The following is a 23,293-nucleotide window of genomic DNA, read 5'->3' as shown; positions in this document are numbered from 1 at the left end:
TACTGCCACAGAGCAACGGGCTAGATGAGATCCCCGCACAAGCTTAACATCTGGGCGCTTTGCCGCTGATGCCCTCATAAATAAAAGATAACTTCTGCCTGCTGCGCACAGTCGCACTCATATAAATCATGTATATGGATTTTCACTTTGCTTTCGTCTCTCTTGCAGTCTCAACCCGAAGGCTTTTTATTTTTGAGCCCTTTCCTATAATTCTCATTTGCGGTCTTTTTTGTTGTTGTTGCCGTTTCACAGCCAGGATGTGAGGTCCGCTAGACAAAGGGTTAGTTAGAAGCTTTCGATTTCGGGAAGAGAGGCGACCTAGTCCGAGTCTTTCTGAAATTCAACATCAGTTGCCCAGGTTGCAGCCATGCAGGCTTTCTCGGCAGACGTCAGTTAGCGCGCTATATGCTAACACAATAAATACAGATCGCAAATGACAGATGTAGCATAGGCTGTGTCAACCTGATGTGTGCCATCGGTTTTTTTTTTAAGCATCAAAGGACCATGTAAAATGAATGGAAAAATTGATATACAATATGGAGTGAGCACATACGCTAATCAACAACATAGGTGACAGCAGTACTGTCTTTGCGAACTAAATTGTTTATTGTTTTTACTTTGAAAACGTGTGGGGGGGTTTTTTAATTCGGAGGACATTAGTACAAAGAAAGAAATGGACACTAAACACAAAAGTGAAGCCTTGATAGCAGCTAAAAAAGAAAAAAAAAAGCAGTCTCATTGGATGGTTCACATTTAGAGACAGACCGATGTTGTTGTTGTTTTTTTCAGGGCAGATTCCAATACAGATTATTAGTAGCCAAGGAGGAACCAATATTCACATTTACTACTCGAAAATATATTTAATAAAAAAAAAAAAAAAGCTAGCTAGGAAAATTTATTTAAAAAAAAAATAATAGATATATTTGGAAATGTTCTTTGCAAATAAGAAAAGGCCCAGTGATGAGACATTGCAAAAGCATATCACCAAGAAAAAAAAGAAAGGTGTATTCACAGACATTAAAGAGTATAAGACCTATTTGAAATATGGACGTACGGCATCAAGTGATTCCCGCTCTGCACAATATGCGGCGAGCGTCTCTTGATTTAGCGTTATGGTGAGTTGTTCATGGATGTTATTTCTTCTGTGGTGCTTACTGCCTTGTTGTGTTGGAGCATTTCAGGTGGACTCCATTAATATAGTTACATAAAAATTTGGCTTCACGCTTATTATTACATCTAAAAAAAAACACCCCAATGGACCCCTTTTTATTGCGTTTGTGCTGTTAGTACATGTGCATAAAACGCATTTGCTGCCGCGTTTTATTAATCACGTTCACGCGCCATGAGCATGAAGAAATTTCTTTTACTTTGTACTATAAAATACATACCCTTCAAAGGTACATTGATTTTAACAATCTAAGTAATGCTGGCGTGTACAGTAGGTGAGACTGAGATTGCACAAGTGGCCACTTCCAGCTTCAGGTTCCGTACCGGGACCGGTGAGTTTATGGCCTGATGGCTAATGAACAGCTGAATGGGCGGTTGATGGGTTTAATCCCAAAAGAGCGCAAGAGCAAATCAAGTTGAAATAAAGAGAACGCCTAATTATGTTGAGGCTCCTCGGGCTGATGATAAAGGATAATTACATTTTTTATAGTCCTCTCGCCATGGCCGAGTACGTTTGCTCAGATGTGGCAATGTAACCTTTAATGAACAGTGTGTGATTGATGAGGCGCCTCGCTTTTCCCTTTCCAAATGATTACCGATCACTGTTTCCCCTCCTTATGTGTTCAGACACATGAAAACAAGCCCGCATGTCTATGTGACACTTGGAAAAAAAAGGCCAGCATCTCGTTGTAGACCCTCATTACTCATAACATCAGATATGAGGATGAAGACAGAATATAATTAAAGAACAAAAAAAAGAGCAGGGCTTCAGCTTTATCCATCTGTGGAATGAGATGCATCCACAATGACAAGCGTGTCAGCTCCAGGCCATACTGGACCGTATCTGTCGTTTGAGATGTAGCCAACGAGACGTCGCCCGAGTTTGATAGTTTTGTGAACAAACAATGCAGGAAGGAAACTGGCATCTAACTGAATACGTGCAGTACTTGGCAGACCAGAGGAACTCACACTTGATTATAAACACTTCTGGATTTGTCACACTGTTGCTCAAGTTTGTTTTTTTTAAAGATGATCTCAGCTTAAGAAACCCATTAACTCAAATGAAATGGCACAGCAAACCCACCATCCTCATCCTAAACCGCTTGTGTCAATTCCCGAGATGAGGGAGCAAGTGTACTACTCCACGTGTCACTATCTGGTTTTCACGTCTCAGCCCTGACACTTGACAAATGTGCCCCGTGCCCCCCCCCCCCCCCAAACCTGGTTACTCGCAGGTCGGCCAATGACTGCTGCTATTCGCTGTTTAATGCCCCCGCAATCCGATTATGTCTTTCAGGGGTTGCATTTGCCAGACAGACAGAGATGGATGGATATTATAAAGGAAGGCAATGGCCGGGCTGAACATTTTTGAAAAGGTTACGGAAGACATAAACACAGCTGGGCTCAAGGATGTCTTGTGGCTAAAGAGCCCAGCCCCCCAAGGTCAGTGAAGCGGCGGGCGAGGAAATGACACAAGTAGCAGGCAGGCTTCATCTTCATCACACTCGTCTTACTATGTCACCAAACTGTCTGTGAGACGTCCACTTTTACTTGACGGATGAGCTCCAGATTTTACTTTCAGCATTACACGGTCAGCCTAAATCGCTACTATGACATGAGAAGGACAAAATGTCAAGAAAGGATTACACATATAACAAACAACAACAACAACAACAACTCTTTTCATTTACTGTAGTCGTTTTTTGTTTGAAATTCATATTTTGTTGATTTTGTGTGCAAATGATGCATGGCTCATTTATTGCACTAATAAAATATACGTAGGCCTATATATATTTTGAATTTTAACAAACGGTTTGTTGAACATACATATAATATATTCAGTAACTCCAACAAGGTTAAGAACAAGTTTTCTAATATATTGCATTTCACATATAAGGTCCGGAAAATATTAGCGCAACAGCTCTTAATGCAACACTTAAACTACAAGTCGAGTCAAACATTACAAAATAAAACAAACTGTCCACTATGAATTTTGGATTTACTGCTCGATAGTTTTAACGGAATCATTGTTTATAATACTTAACCATGCTTTATGTCTGTTCACATTCACCTACCCAAAAATATTTAAATGCTATAAGTCTGTTTCCTTCTCTACTGAGAACTACTAAACATGGAATACGTTGCCTTTTAAACAGACAGTTAAAAAAAAAAAAAAAATGTTCTGACAATGACAACGCCTGTAAGTCTAATCTGATTAGCATGAGTGCTCATATTTCAGCATGGTGACAGTTATGAAGCTAGCATGTGGTTATAAAGCTACCTTGTAATCATGAGGCTAGCTCAGTGGACTAGCTTGTGGTTATGGGGCTAGCTTGTGGTTATGGGGCTAGCATGTGGTTATGAAGCTAGCATGTGGTTATGAAGCTAGCATGTGGTTATGAAGCTAGCATGTGGTTATGAAGCTAGCATGTGGTTATGAAGCTAGCTTGTGGTTATGAAGCTAGCATGTGGTTATGAAGCTAGCATGTGGTTATGAAGCTAGCATGTGGTTATGAAGCTAGCATGTGGTTATGAAGCTAGCTTGTGGTTATGAAGCTAGCATGTGGTTATGAAGCTAGCATGTGGTTATGAAGCTAGCATGTGGTTATGAAGCTAGCATGTGGTTATGAAGCTAGCATGTGGTTATGAAGCTAGCTTGTGGTTATGAAGCTAGCTTGTGGTTATGAAGCTAGCTTGTGGTTATGAAGCTAGCTTGCGGTTACGAAGCTAGCATGTGGTTATGAAACTAGCTTGCGGTTATGAAGCTAGCATGTGGTTATGAAGCTAGCTTGCGGTGATGAAGCTAGCATGTGGTTATGAAGCTAGCTTGCGGTGATGAAGCTAGCATGTGGCCCTATATTATGTTTGTTTGTACCGCAGGAGGACAGAAACAGCAACCTGTTCTCATAAAAGGAAATCATTCCCTTAATGCAGATGACAAGCTCGTTAACAAATCACCCGAGGTGGATTGTGTTCTCCAAGTGGTGTGGGGAACTATGAAGGCGCAGTGGTAAACAGATTTCTGGCAAGAATCAATACAAGGTAATCAAAAGATAATTGGGAACGCCGCAAATAATTGTTACATTTGAAACAGTTTCATTAATTTTCATGGGAAGCAGAGCGCCGTACATTCAACTGTGACACTTGGTCAACTCTTTCAGGAAAATGTTTGCCAACAAACTTTGTCCAATCCGATAATCGTATTCATCCTTGTTTTTGTTTTTTTTGTCTTTAAGCTTTTCTGTGTTTGTGGAACGGTCCATTCAGAGACCAGGAAAGCATTCTACCTTGTCCTGAAAAGGCTTCAATCCAGTGCTTGCAATCAATGGCTGAGAACAGGCCAAGCGAGGCTTTCTCTGGATAACACAATTAGCCATGGAACGTCTTTTCACATTCAGTTTCTGTGTGATTGCCAGCAAGTCTCAGACTTCCATCCATACATCCCATCATCCTATTGCCATGCAAAACTGCACTTTCTTCTTCGGGCCAGGACCATCTTAGGCAGCGGCATAAAAAGAGGTCGCGTTCTTGAGCCCCGCTTTGTCCCGTAGCCACCAACGCGTGTAATTTTTATGCGACAGCGGGATGTAGGCTGTGAGCAAACACACCTCTTTTATAGTTGGTTGGCGGTGCTATTATAGGATTTGGCCCATATAGCGGGAAGCAAATTTGTAATTGTGGCTCAGTGGGGAAACGGCGGGGGAGACGAGGTTAGTCGGTCTTGTATGGGAGGAGCTTAATGTTTCATTTGAAATGACACACCAATATTGTGAGCACTGGGTGACCAGATTTTCAAAATTAAAATTCGGGACAGTTTCACTGAAAACAAATACACAATAAATTTTCATCAGGACCTATTTCTAACAAATGTAATCATTAGTCAATCTGGTGACCGGTGGTTGTGTTATTAGTTTAGCTAATGGTAAATGCTATTTTGGTTGACAGCGCTAAATAAGTCAAAGCACTCACAACAATCCAACCTTTCTTGCTCTGGCATCTACTGACTGCACAATTAAGTTAGTAGGACTACATTTCCCATGGTTCTTAGACACAGAAGCAAGAAGTAGTTCTCGTTCCGGTATGACGAAAACATGGAATGCCTGCTAAATTAAATGGTGTCGTCTGGTCACCCTAATCAGGCGGTTTTGTTCTTACAGAATACCCACATACAATCCAAAAAGCTCAGCAGCAGAGAAGCGGAAAATATGGCTGTGGTTTTCCTTCAGTGAGGGACCATCATTTGATTAAAATTGACGTACATACGGGTTGCAGGGCTCTAAACTGACCCATAACGGATATTGAAGACCCCGCTGAGAGGGCAAACAGTCAGAGCAAGCCACCCACAATCAATTCCATTCCACTGAAGTCATCCGCGTGAGTCTACTCAATATGGATACGTATGTACTTCTTGTCCTTGGGCAAGGTCACCAGTCGCCAATTCTAATTCCATTCGCTCCTTAAAAAGCACTCAAGCCTTCCACGCCATACGTCTCCGCCCCACTTCAAGTCGTGCGGTAATAAATAATTATCACATCCCGGAAGGAAGAACGAAAAAAAAAAGTGAGTGCAAACTTGGGATGTTCTTGGCAACGATGAGAACGACATTGCTTTTGGAAGAGGACAGAGTGATGGAAATATGTATAAGCCTAAGAAACATAAAGAGGATCAAGCAAAGACATTTGGGAGAAGGGAAGAGGATGAACATCAGAATGAAAACTTCTAAATGAACTTTTCGTGTGAGAAATGGTCAACAAATAGGGAGATTGTATTCAATCAAATGCCCATTATTATAGAAAACATTGTTTGCTGTACGTGGTTTTATACTCCTAATAGATATTATAATTAATCAACTCACTCTGCTATCTCATCTCTAATTCATTTTGATAATGTTTGAAGTGATGAATTTCTAATCGGCGGGCCTGTCCCCTCCAGGATCTAAATTCACTTTTATGTTAATAGACACTCTCGTTCGACTGAATTTAATGGGCTTTAATAATGCACAAGTATTCCATACAATTCCATTGTGCAAATCATGGCCCAAGGCTTTCTTTCCCCCCCAGCTCGTCTTTTCTTGTCCAACCTGCAGAGGTTCCTGGCACTTTGTATCCATAATGCTGTGGTAGCTACAAATCATCTCCAGCATTTAATCCACTTTAACTTCTCGTTTTTTTTTCCTAATTAAGAAAGATGTGATCCTCGCTCAAGGGTTCCTTCATTTACGTTCTTTGTATGTCCATTACATGTATAGATCTGCCTGTTGCAGTTATAACAGCCGTTCATTATGTACCTGCCATGGACACTTCTTAAGGATTTTGATTGACATTGTCAGAGGGCTATTATTTCCACTATGTCTGTTATTATTTTGCAATTTGGAATGGCCACGGAAGGCACTACAGTGTTACCTCCTACTTACGAACGTCTCTTGGTACGAAATTTTCGAGTTAACGAAACGCCTCAACGGGAAAATATTGCCTCTTGTTCCGAAAGAAATTTCTAGATACGAAAGGTAAAAAGACATTACCGAACGCAACATACTTTCAGCTATGGCTATTACCTACCATAGGTATCTATGAGCGTAGATACATTTGACATTTTCGAAGAATTGTGTAAAAAAAAAAAAAAATCAAACATCCTTGGATCAGTTCTTTACAAAACACCAGGCAAAAAACAAAAAAACAAAAAACACTTCTGAGAGAGAACATGAACCAAAGAGGGCAAAAAAACGATGAGGACTGCAGTTAAAAAGGTAAATGACCATCATTTTTCTTCTTCACTCTTTTCTTTGTTTTTTACATTACGCATAACTCTCATTTATTGTGCAATAATCTAATTGTAACATGTATTCATTACATGTTTTGATGCATTTTTATGCTTGATAAAACATTTATGTCTGAATTTTGGGAGGCTTGGAACAGATTAGGGCATTTACATGGAAAATGCGTCTCTACTTACAAAATTTTCTACTTAAGAACTTTCTTATTGAACCAATTAATTTCGTAAGTAGAGGTACCACTGTTTGCTGGCAAAATTTCAGTACGTCCCTTAAACCGAAAAAAATAAATAAAAGACTACTAGTGGTCCCTGGAGATAATACTCTCAATTTTCTTTATGCTATTTCCACAACTGGAACAACTAATATGCGTTTGAGAGATTGCGCAATCACCAAGAAAACCCTAAATTTAAATTCAAAGTAAGTGTTATCTCTGTCCAACAGGGGTCGGTGGCAGCCCCAGATGCAACGTGTCCCTTTAATTCACTTTTGCGTCTGCGTGTCTCGTCCGCACAAGCACAGTTGGTTCTGTTTTCTTGTGCGTACAAAAATATTCCCAAGGCAGCACCGTATTCCGTCACAACAAGCATCCTGTCAACAAGACAACTGCAGCCATTAGCAACTTAGGGATGAGCGATGCCATTTTGAATCTCTGAAAAAGAAAATGACTTCGCCATTTAACATACGAAACGACATTCATAATGTCTTGGTTGTCGTGCTCGCTGCATCTTGATCCCATTACTGAGTATTAAAATTATATTTGAGTAAATCCTCCGAGCTCCTCAAGAGGAGCCTTTCTTCCAGGTGGCAGCTGACACAAAAGGTGCGACCTTCAATTACTGGGCGCCGCGTTCCAATTAACCGTCGTTAAGATGGAGCCTCGCAGCGAACAAATAGCGAAGACACACAACTACGCAAACGTGCAAATTTACACACAATTCAGTTTAATATCTCCGGCAGACTTTAATGAGCACAGAGGAAAAACATTTTGTGTAACGAGCGGGTCATAATTACAAGATAAGTTGACATTAAATGTGAATTTGTATGCAGCATAATTTTTTAAAATGCATTACCAACAGTGGACGGCATATTTTGAACACTTGTATGGTGGAATACAGTGACGGAAGTTACAATTGAGAGCCCCAGGCCAGAAGGACCATGGAGCCCCCCCACCCCACCCTTAAAAAAAAAAAAAAAAAACTGTGACGGCAAAGCAAAGATATCTTTTATAAAATAATTGAAATGTAAAGACAAGTGAAGTGTTTTTTTGTTTAACCCTTAATCACAAAAGAGTCTCAAGGAACTTCACGAGCCCACATTCTCAACAAACCACCCAACCAGGCAAGCAAAAATTAAAATAAAATATATATGAAGGGGTGAATCGCAAATAAATACCAAAACTAACAGCAAGCATTTCAAAAATTGCATTAAAAAAAACTTCTTCTTTTTTTTGCATGACTGATGATAAATTTGCTTAATTTTGTTGGTGTATTTAACAAGCCTGCTGGTAGGAGCCCCCTTAAAAGGGAATTTATGACTAAATTTATTTACAATTATATATTATAACACTACATAAATAAATTACCATACAAGGGCGACACAAAACTGCTGAAGAAACAACTTTATGTGCAAGTACCTCGTACTAGTTTAGTAAAATAAATAAACAAACAAACAAATAAATACAATTTACAAAAATCAACTCTCACAAAATGTTTATATTATTGAGGTACTATGTTTGTCCTGCATACCACTCCAAATCTGAAAAATTGTGTAAGCGCAACTAGGACGTCTGCCATCTAATGGTGTTTGGTTGTATTGCAACTTAAAACCAAAGTTGACTGCAGTATATTTGCAGTTCGGTACCCGCCAGTTTGCATATGTATCTTTTCTTTTTCTTTTTTATTTATTTATATATATATATATATTTTTTTTTTTTTTTTTTCTTTCTGGGATCCCCCCTTATTTCCCATTTTTTTCATTGAAACATATATTGAATATTTATCAGCATCTTTGAATATTTTTTTTTGTCAAAAAAGAAAAACACTTTTTTTTTTTTTTTTTTTACGTTTGTCAAAAAAAGAAAAAAAGAATCGTTCCCTCCACCCCATCTCTGTTGTTATGTGTGTTCGTAGCTCGCAACATCTCGTAAGGAACCCCATGTTGGAGATTTCCAACACGTTGTCGTCGTGGTGTCTTAAGAAGAAGTGCAATTGCTGTGTCATTGATGGGCTAATGTCGGACGTCTTGAGGACCTCCGATTGCCTGAATGCTCTGCCCTGCCGCGATACAGCCGACGGCGATGACAAAACTGTGAACTCGCGCTGATGTGCGTGTGACAAGCACAGGCGCCGTTGTTGACGACACGTCTGTGAACGTGTGAATCTGCCGCTCTCATGTTCTCACAACATCACCATTGGTGCTATACTAGGAGCAACGGCAGACTAACAGCTGCTGCCCCACACGCACGCGACATACGCCCGGATGCGGAATATGGCGTGATGATGATGAACAGTAATACGGACGGCAGCTGTGGAATTTACACGTGGGGGGACGGAGTGTGATGAGAATACGTTAGCAGGTGAGCATGTTGGTTGACTTAATAAGTCTCTCAGGTCACTCATTCAGTGTCTCTGATGGTTTCTAACATCTGGCTACAGTAATACAATACAGTGGAATGATGGAGCATTTTCATGAAAATAAATAAATAAATAAATAAATAAAAATCATGCGTTCTATAACCACTGCTTCCAGGAAAGATCATCTATTAAAAAAGTTCCTTAGTTTGCTAATATATCATAAAGGTCAACCAGTGCTCCGAAATGGATCGTGTTCATCTCAAGAGCTTCTACTTGGTGAATAGTTGTTATTAAGGGTGTTAAAAAAAAAAAAAATCGATTCGGCAATATATCGCGATGCTACATCGTACAATTCTCGAATCGTTTCAATAGGCGGCTGAATCGATTTTTAAACTTCCATTTTTAATGGAAAAATAGTCAACAAAACGACTTACTTCGGATTAGGATTCATACCTTAAGCATGGAAGAATGTCATATGAACGGAACATTAAGCCTTAATATTTTATTTTAATGCTGTTCAAACATGAAACAGATTACAACCTTTATAAGACTGAAGTTTCAGATATATAAATAATACATTTTCATACAAATCTTACACTCTACAAGTTGACTGCTTAGCATTTTCTAAATTTGGATGGGAAAAAAAATCGCAACAATCGGCTTATAAATTCATACCGGGATTAATCGGTATCGAATCGTGACCTGTGAATCGTGATATGAATCGAATCGTCAGGTACTAGGCAATTCACACCCCTAGTTGTCATCATTCCAAACTACCCAAACCTTAAAAAAAAAAAAAAAAAAAAAAAATGCAGGCTTGCATCTTGCCGCAATTAAACTGTACACTTGAGGCATTGTGCTGAACGCCGTTACAAACTACAATGCCTCGTATGCAGAATAAGCTGTAAAATTAATCAGGCCGCAAGTATTGAAAAGCCCGTGGCAACATTTCTTTGACTACAGTAGGATATATCTTGCATAGAAAATTGCCACGTTGAAAAGTTGTGAGCGCTTTTCCGAAAGCAATTATACTGAGTTGTGAATCGAAATGTTTCAATGGGGAGACATTGTCCTTGAAAGCAAACACTTTGTTGTGCCTACTGGGACTACTGCAAAGAAATTACGGATAAACAGATGGGTATGAAATAATTACGTGGCTTGTGGTGCTGTTAAAATCGGACATAGATGTCTTTTATAAACTTACATATATCAACTCATTCACTCGCCGCCATTTTCACATTTTGCAATCCCGTTCGCTCCCGGCTGTTTTACTGAATTTTGACTGATTTTGCAAGGCCCACATAATGTTGTGTTCAATTGCTATAAAAGCATGGAACCTATCAAAAGAAAGATTAAAGTGTCTTCTTTCATCAGGGGAAAAAAAAAAAAAGTATGTTTCTGTTTCCGTTTTGCAGCAATTAGCATTAGAAGAGAGCTAAGTTTTATCAGTTTTCACAAATCTATTCAAAATTGTAAGCAATTGAGCTTTTTTTCGAGATGGCCCTGGTTGATCTCCTTTGCTCTGCTGCCACCTGCTGGCCGTTTGTGTAATAACTACCATTTCTGCAACCGTTCTTTGCAGTTGAGAGGCTGCATCAAAGCCTTCTGTATGCTTTAGCATAAAAAAACAAAACAAAACGTATAAATATGTCTTTGGGACACTTAAAGCATTTAAAAAAACAAAAAAACAAAACGTATTTACACGTTATTGGGAGCAAATGAGTTAATATAACCATAGGAGCAAAACAGAGACAAGACCAGGGAGTTGAAAAAGATTTTGTCAATCCATGGGCCCCTAAACGAATGGTCGCTGTATGTCTTTTTTTTTTTTTTTGTCAACTCATAGAGAATCGAGTTCCAACTTGAAAGCATAAAAGCTTGCACTGCTGCTGCCTAGTTCGGATATCCTCCACTACCTTGAGAACGCCATCAAAACAGTTTGCCAGAGGTCAGACTTGACAACACTCAACCTTCCACTTCTTTTGATGGTCCGTCTCCCTCACTGGATGTCTGTGTGCCTCCTGTCTTCATTGAAAACTATCAAAAGCAAGAAGATAAAATCTATATCTGGCAAGTGTGCAGTTTAGCAACAAAAGGACACAAACAGAAGGCAGGCCTCGGCAGCCCACAAGGCGGGAGATAAACAAGCAAAGTTTCCCGACTTCAACTTCACCTTTCCAGTACAGAACTGAATAATACAAGATAACGAGGAAAATTGAGTTTCTGATTGTGGAGACGAAAGATTGCTCTCCAGACACCTTCCTAAAGCAAACATATGGTGATTTAGTTCATCATCAACATGATGAATGAATAACAACAATGCAAACAAATGCTCAGTATTCACCTCAGCATTTCTACTTTAAAAATAGACCATGTTGGGAAAAAAAAGAAAAGAAAAGAAAGCTGATATCCTCAGCCTTAGATGACGAAGTGCATCGTGGATGCATAGTCTGGAATAGACTGCCAGAGGGTTTTAGGTCCACAGAGACTGTTGGTATTTTGAAGAGGAGGTTCACCTTTTTACTCTTTACATGTGTTAATCTTACTGTATTTTAGTTTTGAACTTCTATTATCATATTATCGTTTCGCTTAGCCTTTATCTCTTTTGTCTGAAGCTGAGCCATGATTGGTTGTTATCCGAGTTAACGAATAGAGGTGAGCGACGATTGGTCATTACTTGAGCCCTGAGCAACTGTGTTGTCCTTTTCAGTGGCAAAATGGCCGCCATCTACAAAAGGTATACTTGAATCAGTTTGGTCTAGAATTTGACCTCAATCCAGTAAAACCCCTTTGAAATAAATAAACTATGAAAGAGACTGTGAGCCAGGCGCCATTTCAGATGTTGGAATGTTGGAGAACCAGCGGTGTGAAGGCTGTTGTCGCTTCAAAAAGCACCGCCCGCTCTTGAAGTTTTACACCATCATGCTCAATGAATTAAAAAAACAAAATAATCATTATGCTTTCACAATGAAGAAAGGGATGACGTTCGAAGACTTCTTCATTAAGGGTAGGCCTTACTTCAAATCCCGTCAAAATGACACTTATTATCTTTTGGACATGCTCGACAGACACATTAACGCGAGTCGTGATCCATCTACGAGAAAAAAAAACAAAAAAAAACTTTCGATGAAGAAGCCAAAGAGCCTCATTAACCGTTTCCTTAAAGTGTCTGACAAACATGGTCTGACGGGACGTCACCATGGAGAGGAGGAGAGCACAAAAGCAAAGACAAAGTGCTATGGAAAAGAATGAATGATCTCACTTTCTGCAACGGCTCTCTTTTCCTTAAGATAGATAGTACCATCGACGCCCGCAGCGGAAGATGAATAAATTAATCTGGAATAAATGTCCCCCCGCTTGACACATAATCGCAGATTACTCCGGGTCATCTGTGAGAGACGGCGGAAGCGGTGGTGCTGCTTAAGGCGACTCACATTAACCTCTGGCCAGCTCAGGAACTTTAAGTTGAAAGTGGACATGGAAATCAGAGCGCTGAGGTGACTTAAGTAGATTGCAAGGCTGCCCCGTAGCGGTGATTTAAACCGCGGCAACTAATGATGTCACGAACGAGAGGTTCATTAGCAGGTCAGCCCTTTTCGCCATGGTAACTTATCACTCTGCTTCGAATACAAAATTATGATTTTGATAAAGAGGTTTTTAAATGACGGCATCCCAAAGCAAACGAGAATTTGATTCTGATTTTTACAGATACAAAATACTTTCTACACGTACATTTTTTTTTTATACGTACAATTTTTTTTTTTACGTACATTTTTTTTTAACGTCCATTTTTTTTTTTTAAGTACACCTTTTCTATTTTACGGGTATACATTTTTTTTTTTTTTTACAGGTACAATTTTTTTTTTACGCACAATTTTTTTTTTTTCGTACATTGTTTTTTTTTACGTAAATTTTTATTTTTTTTTACAAGTACAAATCACGCCTTTTACAAATAAAAATTTCATTTTTTTTTTTACGAGTTACTTTTGCACCATATTTAACTCCATAAGTCTCGACAGTGTGAAACGTAATTAAGGTGAACTAAACAGAGCGATTCCTCAAGTTGATTGATCACACAGCCTGATAAATAAAATTTCCACACATTCTCTTCAGGGCAAGTGGTTCAAAGCAAGGGAAGTGGGGGCGGATGAAAAACTGCAGATGGGTCGACCCTCGCGCTTTTATTTAGATAAATGAACCCAACTGGTGTCCCGTTCATTTTTCTCAATTAAAGCCATTTGGAAAGCTTCCCAGTTCTATGATCATTAAAACCTTTTCACGTCAGAGGAGGAGGAGGGTTACAATTTTCAGTCATCACTAGCTGGTGAACAAAGATAAACCAAAAACACAAACCAAAACATTAAACATACAACGACACCGTCCAAGAATGCATCGACAACTCTCAAAACTCACCGACACTCTCAGAGAGCTTTTCATGTTTCAATTCTTATTGGGGATGTCGATGGTTGAAATGTACCTAATGTTGCGAGCAGTGAGTATAAATCTCTTAAACGCACATAGTGAGGCACATCATGTGGAATAAATTTAACGGGTAAACGGATCGTTGACGGAGGTTACCATAAGATGTGGTCTGTAGAGCACAACGCTATGGAAGCCGCACCCACTAAATACCAGAAAAATTAACTTTACCCACACGCAATGGATAGCATAGATGTCAAGAAGTTGAGCTCGACTACAAAATTGAAATTGTTTCTACAGAACAGAAAGAATACTTTATTAGTATTGTTGAACAGTATGTTCTTGTTCTATTTGAATTCTTGCTGTTTGATGGTTAAAATTACAGCTATATCAATGCTAATTTATGTTATCCTTTCTATCACGTTTCCAATTCTAGGCTAGCATTGAGCTAGCAGAATATGCTAATGCTAATAATAATAGCGTTGATGCTGTGCGCTACATAAGTGTTTTCCATTTACTATGTAGGTCAAATTGTATTTATTTTCCAGGTAATATGGTTTTTTTTTTTTTCCCCCTTGAAATATGTCACATTAAGTTACGAATCCAACCAGAATTCTTCGGCTTACGTCAGCACGATTAGCGAATTGGGATTTTAAAGTCCGGCCCTTAATAGTTACTGAGAACTAATGAAATAACTAAATATATATATATTAAAAAAACAACAAAAAAAACACATTTTTGTTAACCAAATAAAAGAAATTGAGAGTATGTTTAATATTTGCAAATGCATGTACCTGTGATTTATGGCAATATGACTTAGAGAAGACATTTTGAAAAGTGTGAAGCGTCAAACCGTTTTCAAATGCTTCAAAAGAATGCCATGACTTTTTCACCAGCTCTTCCTCAGTATAAAATGCAGTCACCCTGAAAAATTCAGCCCACTGATTTATATGTTCACTCCATCTCTTCTCCCTCCATCCTGCCACCCTCCCTGGATGACTTTATGTCGACACACGTGAAGCCACGCTTAATAGATGGCACACTACCTCTCCCTCTTACACATACATACTAAACAGTCTACCCAACAGGTTTGATTAATTTGGCTCGTAACGCGTGAGAGCAGAGCTATCGCCAGCCTCCAGATGTTCCACAGTCCTTTTTTGTTTGCAACCCCCACAGCTCGCATCCACACACCCACACCCACGCAGCGCCACTTGCAGCCCCCCACCCCCACCCCTCCTCTTGCTGGCGGCGCTCGAGGATGTGATGTAGCATGTAGTGGGATTTGATGATTTCTCCTTTGCTTCTGTAAGCTCTCGATGAGCTGTGACTATCTGTTCTGCATCAGAAGAGAGAAGCCATCGCTCGGTGAGATTGCATCAATGACTTAAGTACCGTTAAGGAATAAAGTGAATGCTGGGTTAACACTTTTCAAAAGCCTGCTAAGCGGAGCGACTCGACATGTCAATGTAGGGTTAGCTTCTCCTTTGCTCCACTGTGGTGTAATAAAACAAACAAGCAACAAGATGACACCTCCCAGATATTATCACCTGGAAAACGGTGTTGCCTGTACCCATAAAACAGGAAAGGCAATGAGAAACATCTTTAGGTGTGAGGACGTGGATCCATTTGAAGAGAAAAATCACAGAGCAACAAGACATGGCTACTATTCATATTGCAAACTAGCTTGGGTTTATCACTGGGTTGCTACAAGTATTACTGGATCAGCTTGCACTCACTCGCCAGTGTTTGTTATTCCCTGGCCATCTCGATTCAATTGACCAAGCCTGACTGAACTATTGTCACTGAAAGCAGCATGAACACAAAGAGGGAAGCGCCGTTGCCAGCGACTGAGCACAAGATGAGACAATTCTACAGCGAGGACGAACTTGAGAACTGACCTCAACCTGCAATAAACTCGGGAAGAGCTTGTGAACAAGGGCGTCGTTTACAAAAAAACAAAACAAAAAAATAAAAAATAAATCACGTTATTCAGCAAAGCTTGAAATAAGCGGTTTCGCATTGCAAAATTTGGCTTTTGCGCCTCATTCAAACAATAACAAAAGCGAGAATCTAAGATTTTGAAGTTTTTCCGAAATGCGGAGACTTTCTCAAAAAGCTTCGATGGGCTGGACGCACGCATGTGAAGGTTACCACAACGCGCTTACATCACCTACACACAGACTGTAGGCGGTTGACCGTCGAGGCAAGTTGGTGCTACTTATGGTAAAACCAGCTAGCTAGCAACAAGCTTCATTGACTACTAGTGTGGCTAAACATATTGCCAACTCGCTCCTGAGTTACCACCTCCATGACAGCAAATAAACTACTAATCTGATCTGACAAGTATCTTTCTAACAAAGTGACGACAAGGAAAGATGGAGAAGCTATGCTAATTGCTAAGCTAACCTAAGACTGACATGGCTAGCGCGCTTATCACCCCAATTGAGGGCTTGGAGTGATCGAGTCCACTTTTCACATAAATGTGCTTGTTAAGTGGGCTAAAGCAGAGAAAATCCAACTTTAAACAACAAAACAATAGGCAAATTAATATGCGTTTGGACTACAGAGGGAACGTCTACTTGCTAAACAGAAACGGAAATGAATTACGCTACTATGCTACACAGAGTGTGAGCCAGGAGGCGTGGCCAACAAGCTTCATAATATATTACTGTAAACTGTTTGTAAAACAAATGTATAATAGTAATAGATTCACAATTTTTTTTCTTCTTTTGTGTCTACATGTCCAGAACAGAATGTACCCTATCACTCACCTAAAATCATCTTGGATAACTCCCTGCACCCATGAAGAGGAAACTCTGCAATGAATATTGATGGACGGAAGTGACTCCAACTATCACGAGACGGCTCAGTCTGAACGCTGATCATCTGCAGAACGTTAATCCATTTTTTTTTTTTTTTTTATTTTGGCAGTGATATGATGCTGAGTTTGCAATACTTGATGACAGTTAATCTGCAAAACACTCCTTATCACTTGGCGACACGACAGCCCTCATTAGGACTTTCCACGCAGACGCTTTGATAATGTGTGATTTAGACGCATGCCTGCCAACATTATATTGGGCACGCGCGTGCCGCAGCGCCAGGCGCGCACTTTCTGGGAAACAATAAAACCAAGCGTGGTTTTGTGATGAAAAGCTTTGCTCAACAGATGCCTACTAGGATACTAAGCAGACTGGATACTGAATACTACATAAGAATGACATCATCACCAGCCAGGGGCTCGGATTTTTTTTTTTTTTTCTGTTCCAAAAAGTAGCTAGTGAGTGGATTGGTAACAATATTGGATGGTGTTTCTTTGCATCAGTATCTCAGCCAACAAACGGTCGAGCCTGAACATAAGATGACTTGAAAATGTGACAAAAGATGAAAAACTAAAGCTGTGGTTCAATCGAACTCTAGAGGTTCGGTGAGTCAGTCTCAGGAGTTCGTCGGAGGTCAAGAGCAGTCGGACGAATGTCTGTAATATGAATTCACACGTGTAATGGAACGTGTGGTGTTCCACAGGGCTCAATTCTGGGGGATCAGCTGTTTTCATTGCAACAGCATTGGTTGTTTTAAACTGACTTGTAAATATAGAGTTGACATCCTAACTGCATGATTTCCAATGCCAAGTTGAGCAATTCTAGTATTATGTTCTGGGGTTGGATCTCAAAAACCAAGACACAAATAAGAGTTTAACACTTAATTCGCATAACATCAAAAGGCGAGGAACTAACTTTACTAGACATGTGTGGCATGTGGCCAGCTGGACAGATGAATAAATGGGCACCAACACACTTAAAAAGACAGCGAATGGATCTGATTGGCTGTGGCCAGACATGTGGCTAACAGGACTGACATGGAATTATCTGATTCGCTGTTGACCAGATGAAGAGATTAAAGATTCCTAACGTCACATAGTTACATGCGGATGAAGATTCCTGACATCACATAGCTTCTGACATCACATAGCCTCTGACCAGTTGAAACTAGCCGTTGATTACATGCTGATTGCATCAGTTCAAATAAAACAAAACATGCCGATTGCATCTTGCATCAGTTCTAATAAAGTCAAATAAAACATCAGTACCTCCAGCAATGCAAAAGACATCAAACATCATTTTTTTATATTTCTAAACATCGAAAGAGAAGTTGGAAACAATCAGCGTTTGTTCCATTTGAAGTTTGTCCATCTAATGTGTGTTTTGGCTAATCGGATTGTGTCTTTCGCCAATGCCATCGGGAGCTCGGGAGCATACAACACGCCGGCACCTGTTACATGCTTCATAGCTTCTGCGCTATTTGATTGGGTTTGACCAAACATGGTGAGGCACGGGTAGGTCATGTGCTCGTGTGTGCACAAGGTGTGAGGGATTGGAAAACGACATTGAAGTGATTACACGCCATCGTGAACCAATGAATGTGACAAAAGCTGTGAAGTGGTCAAAAGTTTTGGATCAATAACTTGGTAAGAGGACTGTACAGAGATAAGGCTAATAAGAAGTTTGAGTGTGTTCTTCCTTCCGCTGTAGTTTAATGCATCTCTTCAACCTGTTCCCCGTCCTTTGCTTCCATTTTTCTTCATTTCAGTCACCCCCCCCCCAGAGGGGAAGTTCACATTTCAAGCCTTTGCCAAGCCAGCAGTGTCTCCGCTGATCAGGGATAAGCGTGAGACAATGCACGAACAGTGCAACAAAGACGATTTTGTGTAGGGTAGGGGGGTCCAAAAATCTCTCAGAATCCCCACTGAGAGATTTTTTTGGTTCTATTGGCTCTCAGACCAAACTATACAAGTGAGCAAATAAATGGAGGTGTTGTTGCAAGGTGATTAAAAGGCTTCAGGGTGGGACTGAGGCAAGCGTCATGATTATTTATCTGCTCCTTACGGCTTCTCGAACACATCTGGGTTCGGCCCCCATAAAGCTGCTGCAGGCAAACACATCCGAGCAGCAAAACATGGCCCACCTGACGCACCGTCGTCAACGTGGAGTAAAATGCGGCGTGATTTACTTTGCGGCCATAAATCACTTTTCAAGCTCCGCATTGACGACATCAGATAGTGTTGCAAAACAAGCCTATAAAAGCGGGGGGGGGGTTACATTTCCAGACCTGAGGGGATGTTAATTACAACCGGATGACGCTAATAGAGTCGCAGCAAAGCAATTAAAGACAGTGACGCAACGGCGACGTGCCGGAGACAATCACTCACACGCGGTACTCGTGGGACCAGGAGATTAATGGCCATCCCTTTTCTATGGGGCAGCATTTGTGAGGTGCAAACAAACGTATGCTGCAGCGGCACAAGTGCTCCAACAGACTTGAACAAAAAGACGAGAAAGCGGCGCTCCGCCGAGAAAACGATCGGCCTCTTTGGGCCGAGAATCGCACTTCATTTTCAGCCGCGAGTCCTCCAGAAACGGACAGCGGGCACGTTTCAATTTGAGAAAATGATGCACAAGGACGGCTTGGGATGGAAGATGAAGCGATGGAGGAGGGCGGAGTGGGGGGGTGAAGTGAGAAGAGAGGCGAACACAAGGAATTCTTAAAAGAAAGAGAGGGAGACGGGAAGAGAGATAAAAACGCAAGCATGCATTATTCTCTGGTTGCACTCATCTTTGTGGCAAATAGGCGAGGCAACCTCGAGCGGCCTTCGCTCTTCTGATGCTTCTTTTTCTCCTTCGCCGTCTTTGGGTGAAATGGGGGCGGCCGGTGAGCGGCGGCCGGCCGTTGTAACAAGTGAAGATGATGATGATGATGATGATGATGATGATGAGGCCTTCTGACATCGAAATCGCCACTTTCTTCTCACTCAAAGCCATTTTGCTTCCATGAGACTGTTCGGTTGTTTTGACAAGCTGTAATTCTCTTTTAGCTGGAAGAAACATGAACATGTTTCATACTGCATTATTTTTTAGAATTTATCACAAAAAAAAATGTGTTGATTATCTGTGACCTCTGGTGAGGTTCATAGACTTTACAGTGGATATAAAAAGTCTAGACACCCCTGCTCCAATGCCAAATTTTTGTGATTAACTCATTTGCTCCCAATAACATGTAAATACGTTTGTTTTTTTTATGTTCTAAGTGTCCCAAAGACGTATTTATACGTTTTGTTTTGTTTTTTTTATGCTAGAGCATACAGAAGGTTTTGATGCAGCCTCTCAACTGCAAAGAACGGTTGCAGAAATGATAGTTATAACACAAACGGCCAGCAGGTGGCAGCAGAGCAAAGGAGATCAACCAGGGCCATGTAGAAAAAAAAAAAGCTAAATTACTTACAATTTTGAATAGATTTGTGAAAACTGATGAAACTTAGCTCTCTTCTAATGCTAATTGCTGCAAAACGGAAACAGATGGAAACATACATTACATTTTTTTCCTGATGAAAGAAGAGACTTTAAATCTTTCTTTTGGTGCTTTTATAGCAATAGAACACAATATTCTGTGGGCCTTGCAAAACGAGTCAAAATCCAGTAAAACAGCCGGGAGCGAACGGGATTGCGAAATGTGAAAATGGCTGGGAGTGAATGAGTTAAAAAAAAAAAAAGTGACACCAAGATTAAATCATTTACAACCTTTATCCACAATAAATATGACAAATAATCTGAGCCACTCAACTGGATATATAATAAAATCTATGTGCTCGCGTGTCTTATAACTGGTGATGTAGATGTAGTTTTCAGAATTCATCTGTTACAATCAAATTTGTGTCAAATGTAAAGGGAGTACCGATAAGAGGTATCAGTATCGGCCTGATGCACGGCCTTATTTCATGGTATCGGTACTCGTGAAGACGGCCGATACAAGTTTGGGCCGCCATCTTGTGAATTGATCAGGAACTAGAAATTAGAATAGAGAATAGAAAATGGCCATTCATTTTGTGCAATTTTAAGGAAAAATGCTATATTGGGGTGTATGTTTTCAAAATGATCTGTCAATGTTCTTTTGGGGACATTTTGTGTATCATAAGTAGGGATGTAACAATACCCAAACGTCATGAAACGATTATATCACGATATGAAGCTCATGATACCGCTGGTGAACTGTCAACTAAGTTAGCGCTTAGCATTAGCTAAAAATAATAAACTAGCCCTGTCAATGAAAAGGATTCGGCGCATTAGCCCCCAAAATTAACAAAGCTACTGATTAAATTTGGTGGCAAATTAATGTATATTTGATTTTCAGCTAAATTGTAGTGTCTTAGTTTTTAATTTTGAAAATTTGGTCACCTTAGGCTTAAGGAACATCTTCACCTTATAAGCTAAACAGCTAAGCAACAATAGCATGATATGAACTTCAGTTGGTGATTGGAACTATTAAAAAAAATGAAATAAAATCAAGTTTGTAATCAGTTTGCTTATCCAACAAAGCGGAACCTTAAAAGTAAACCAAATGGTGCTCTAAACATGAGCCTTGTTGAACAATGTGAATTGCATCTCTCCAACTCAAAAAATACACAGCATCTTCTTTGTGTCTGACGTGCTCGGGCTGGAAACTGAGAAGCGAGGGAATTCCAGTCATGATGAAAGCGAGCAGCTAACTGTCGAGTAAACAGACCTCGACCAAACTGACGGAGCCGCGAGAGCCCGGGAGTCATGAATGCATCAAAGCCTTTCGAAAGAATAGTTTCAAAGTGTTGGTGAAAACATCCGATAATCGCCATCTCATTGTCTGTAAATAAAAAGGCGGAAAGGAAAATAGGTGAAGATAAAAAAAAAAAAAAAAAAATGCGATTTTGCTGAAAAGCATCAGATAAAGAAGATGTGCACATTTCAAATCTAAAGTTTTGACATCTGCTTAACTGATTGACTGGCAGCCATTTTGACGGAAGCAACCCCCTTTCGCTTCCGGCTGTTTTACTGGATTTTGATGGATTTTTTAAGGCTCACAGTGTTGTGTTCTATTGCCATCAAAACACCACCAAACCCACCAAAAGAAAGAATAAAGTCTCTTCTTTCATCAGGAAAAAAGTATATTTCTATCTGTTTCTGTTTTGCAGCAATTAGCAATTAGAAAATATCTAAGTTTCATCAATATTCACATTCCTGGTGAAAACGGTGGGGAAAAGAGCTTGTTGCAACATGGTTGATCTCTTATACTCTGCTGCCACCTGCTGGCCGCTTTTTGTAATAACTACCATTGATTTAAGTGACCTCTTCATGTCAGAAGACGCATCAAAGTCTTCTGTACGCACTAGCATAAAAATCAACAACAACAATGTATAAATAAATATACTGGGAGTGCGTGACAAAGTATTTAAAAAACGTGTTTATGCATTTTTGTGTTTGAATGAGTTTTTGTCACACAAAAGGGCCCAGTGACCTCTTCTCTACTGTATGTTTGATCTTAAGGTCAGTAATAAGTTTTCCGTTCGGGGTCAGTTAGCAACCAGTTAGTGAGCAATTAGCTGGCGATGATGTCATCAGAAGCAGGAAGTCATTTGCCCAAAAACTGTCCAGATGAAGTTATCGCTAATCTACTATCAGAAAAATCCACTTGCCAAAATAATGTCAAATATGGAGAGAGGATGTTTGTCTACAAATTACGATTTTGACTTTATTGTACAGGTTAGTTATGGTTTCACAAACTTTCCTTTGCAGTATGTCACAGAGCAGGGAATTGTTTGTTCAATAGTAAACAAGCTTCCCGAGAGGCCCACTGATGCTCGTGCAGTGCAATGATCAGACCAGATTAAACCATTTCAAGGCGAACTGAGGAATGCCTCAGCTGCGGTGATTTCATCATATTTACTTGACACCTGGCTCACATCCTCTTGAACCTTCAGTCTAATGGGGAGAAAAGAAAAAAAAAAAAAAAAGTGAAACAAACAACAGGTTCCATATTTCTTCCCCTCCTGTGTGCTTTCCTCTCAATTATGCTTTCAGTTTGCGGCGACGGACGTGTCAGGACAGAGTAGGAGGACGACGAGGGAGCGCTCGTTCTGTCGCCTCTCTCTATCTTGTGGATGTCCGCTTTTGTTGTAACAGAGTCAATTGCGAGCTTGAAAGCAAACATCCATCTACACACCAGTCAGCTGGAAGAATGCAAGCGGTGACCATAGTAAGATCGTGCATAGAATAGAAAATAGAAAAAAAAAAAAACAACTTACTAAATATATACAAATTAAGATTCAATTAAAGTGTCTAGTTCAACTTGTGATTGATTAATGAAATGACTTACAAAAATGTAACGAATAAATTATTAATCATTTTACAGTAATGTCTGGGTGTCCCAATACTTCTGTGCAAAGTCTCCCACCATCCTTTGAGGTAGCTAATTGGTGTGGTGACCACTTACTTAATTAATGTTATGCTTCATGTATGATTTATTAGCATGTAAGCATGTCAAAAGAAAAAAA

The 23,293-nt window shown here is 40.0% G+C and overlaps 1 protein-coding gene across 2 annotated transcripts in view; it reads right to left on the bottom strand.

The window, feature by feature from the left end:
• lhfpl7 (LHFPL tetraspan subfamily member 7) overlaps positions 1-23,293 on the bottom strand; it is a 73,949-nt gene that overhangs the window by 16,803 nt on the left and 33,853 nt on the right. Inside the window, exon 3 of one of the 2 annotated variants that reach the window (XM_077505040.1) lies at positions 22,791-22,969. The exons of the other annotated variant lie outside the window; for it this stretch is intronic. Coding sequence (XP_077361166.1) covers positions 22,890-22,969 — 80 coding nt within the window. The 3' untranslated portion in view covers positions 22,791-22,889. Of the gene's footprint in view, positions 1-22,790; positions 22,970-23,293 lie in introns of those variants that run through there. 2 annotated transcript variants of the gene reach the window in all.

Source organism: Festucalex cinctus, chromosome 18, assembly GCF_051991245.1.
Source record: "Festucalex cinctus isolate MCC-2025b chromosome 18, RoL_Fcin_1.0, whole genome shotgun sequence".
Taxonomy (NCBI): Eukaryota; Metazoa; Chordata; class Actinopteri; order Syngnathiformes; family Syngnathidae; genus Festucalex; species Festucalex cinctus.
This window is presented reverse-complemented; position numbering and strand designations above follow the sequence as displayed.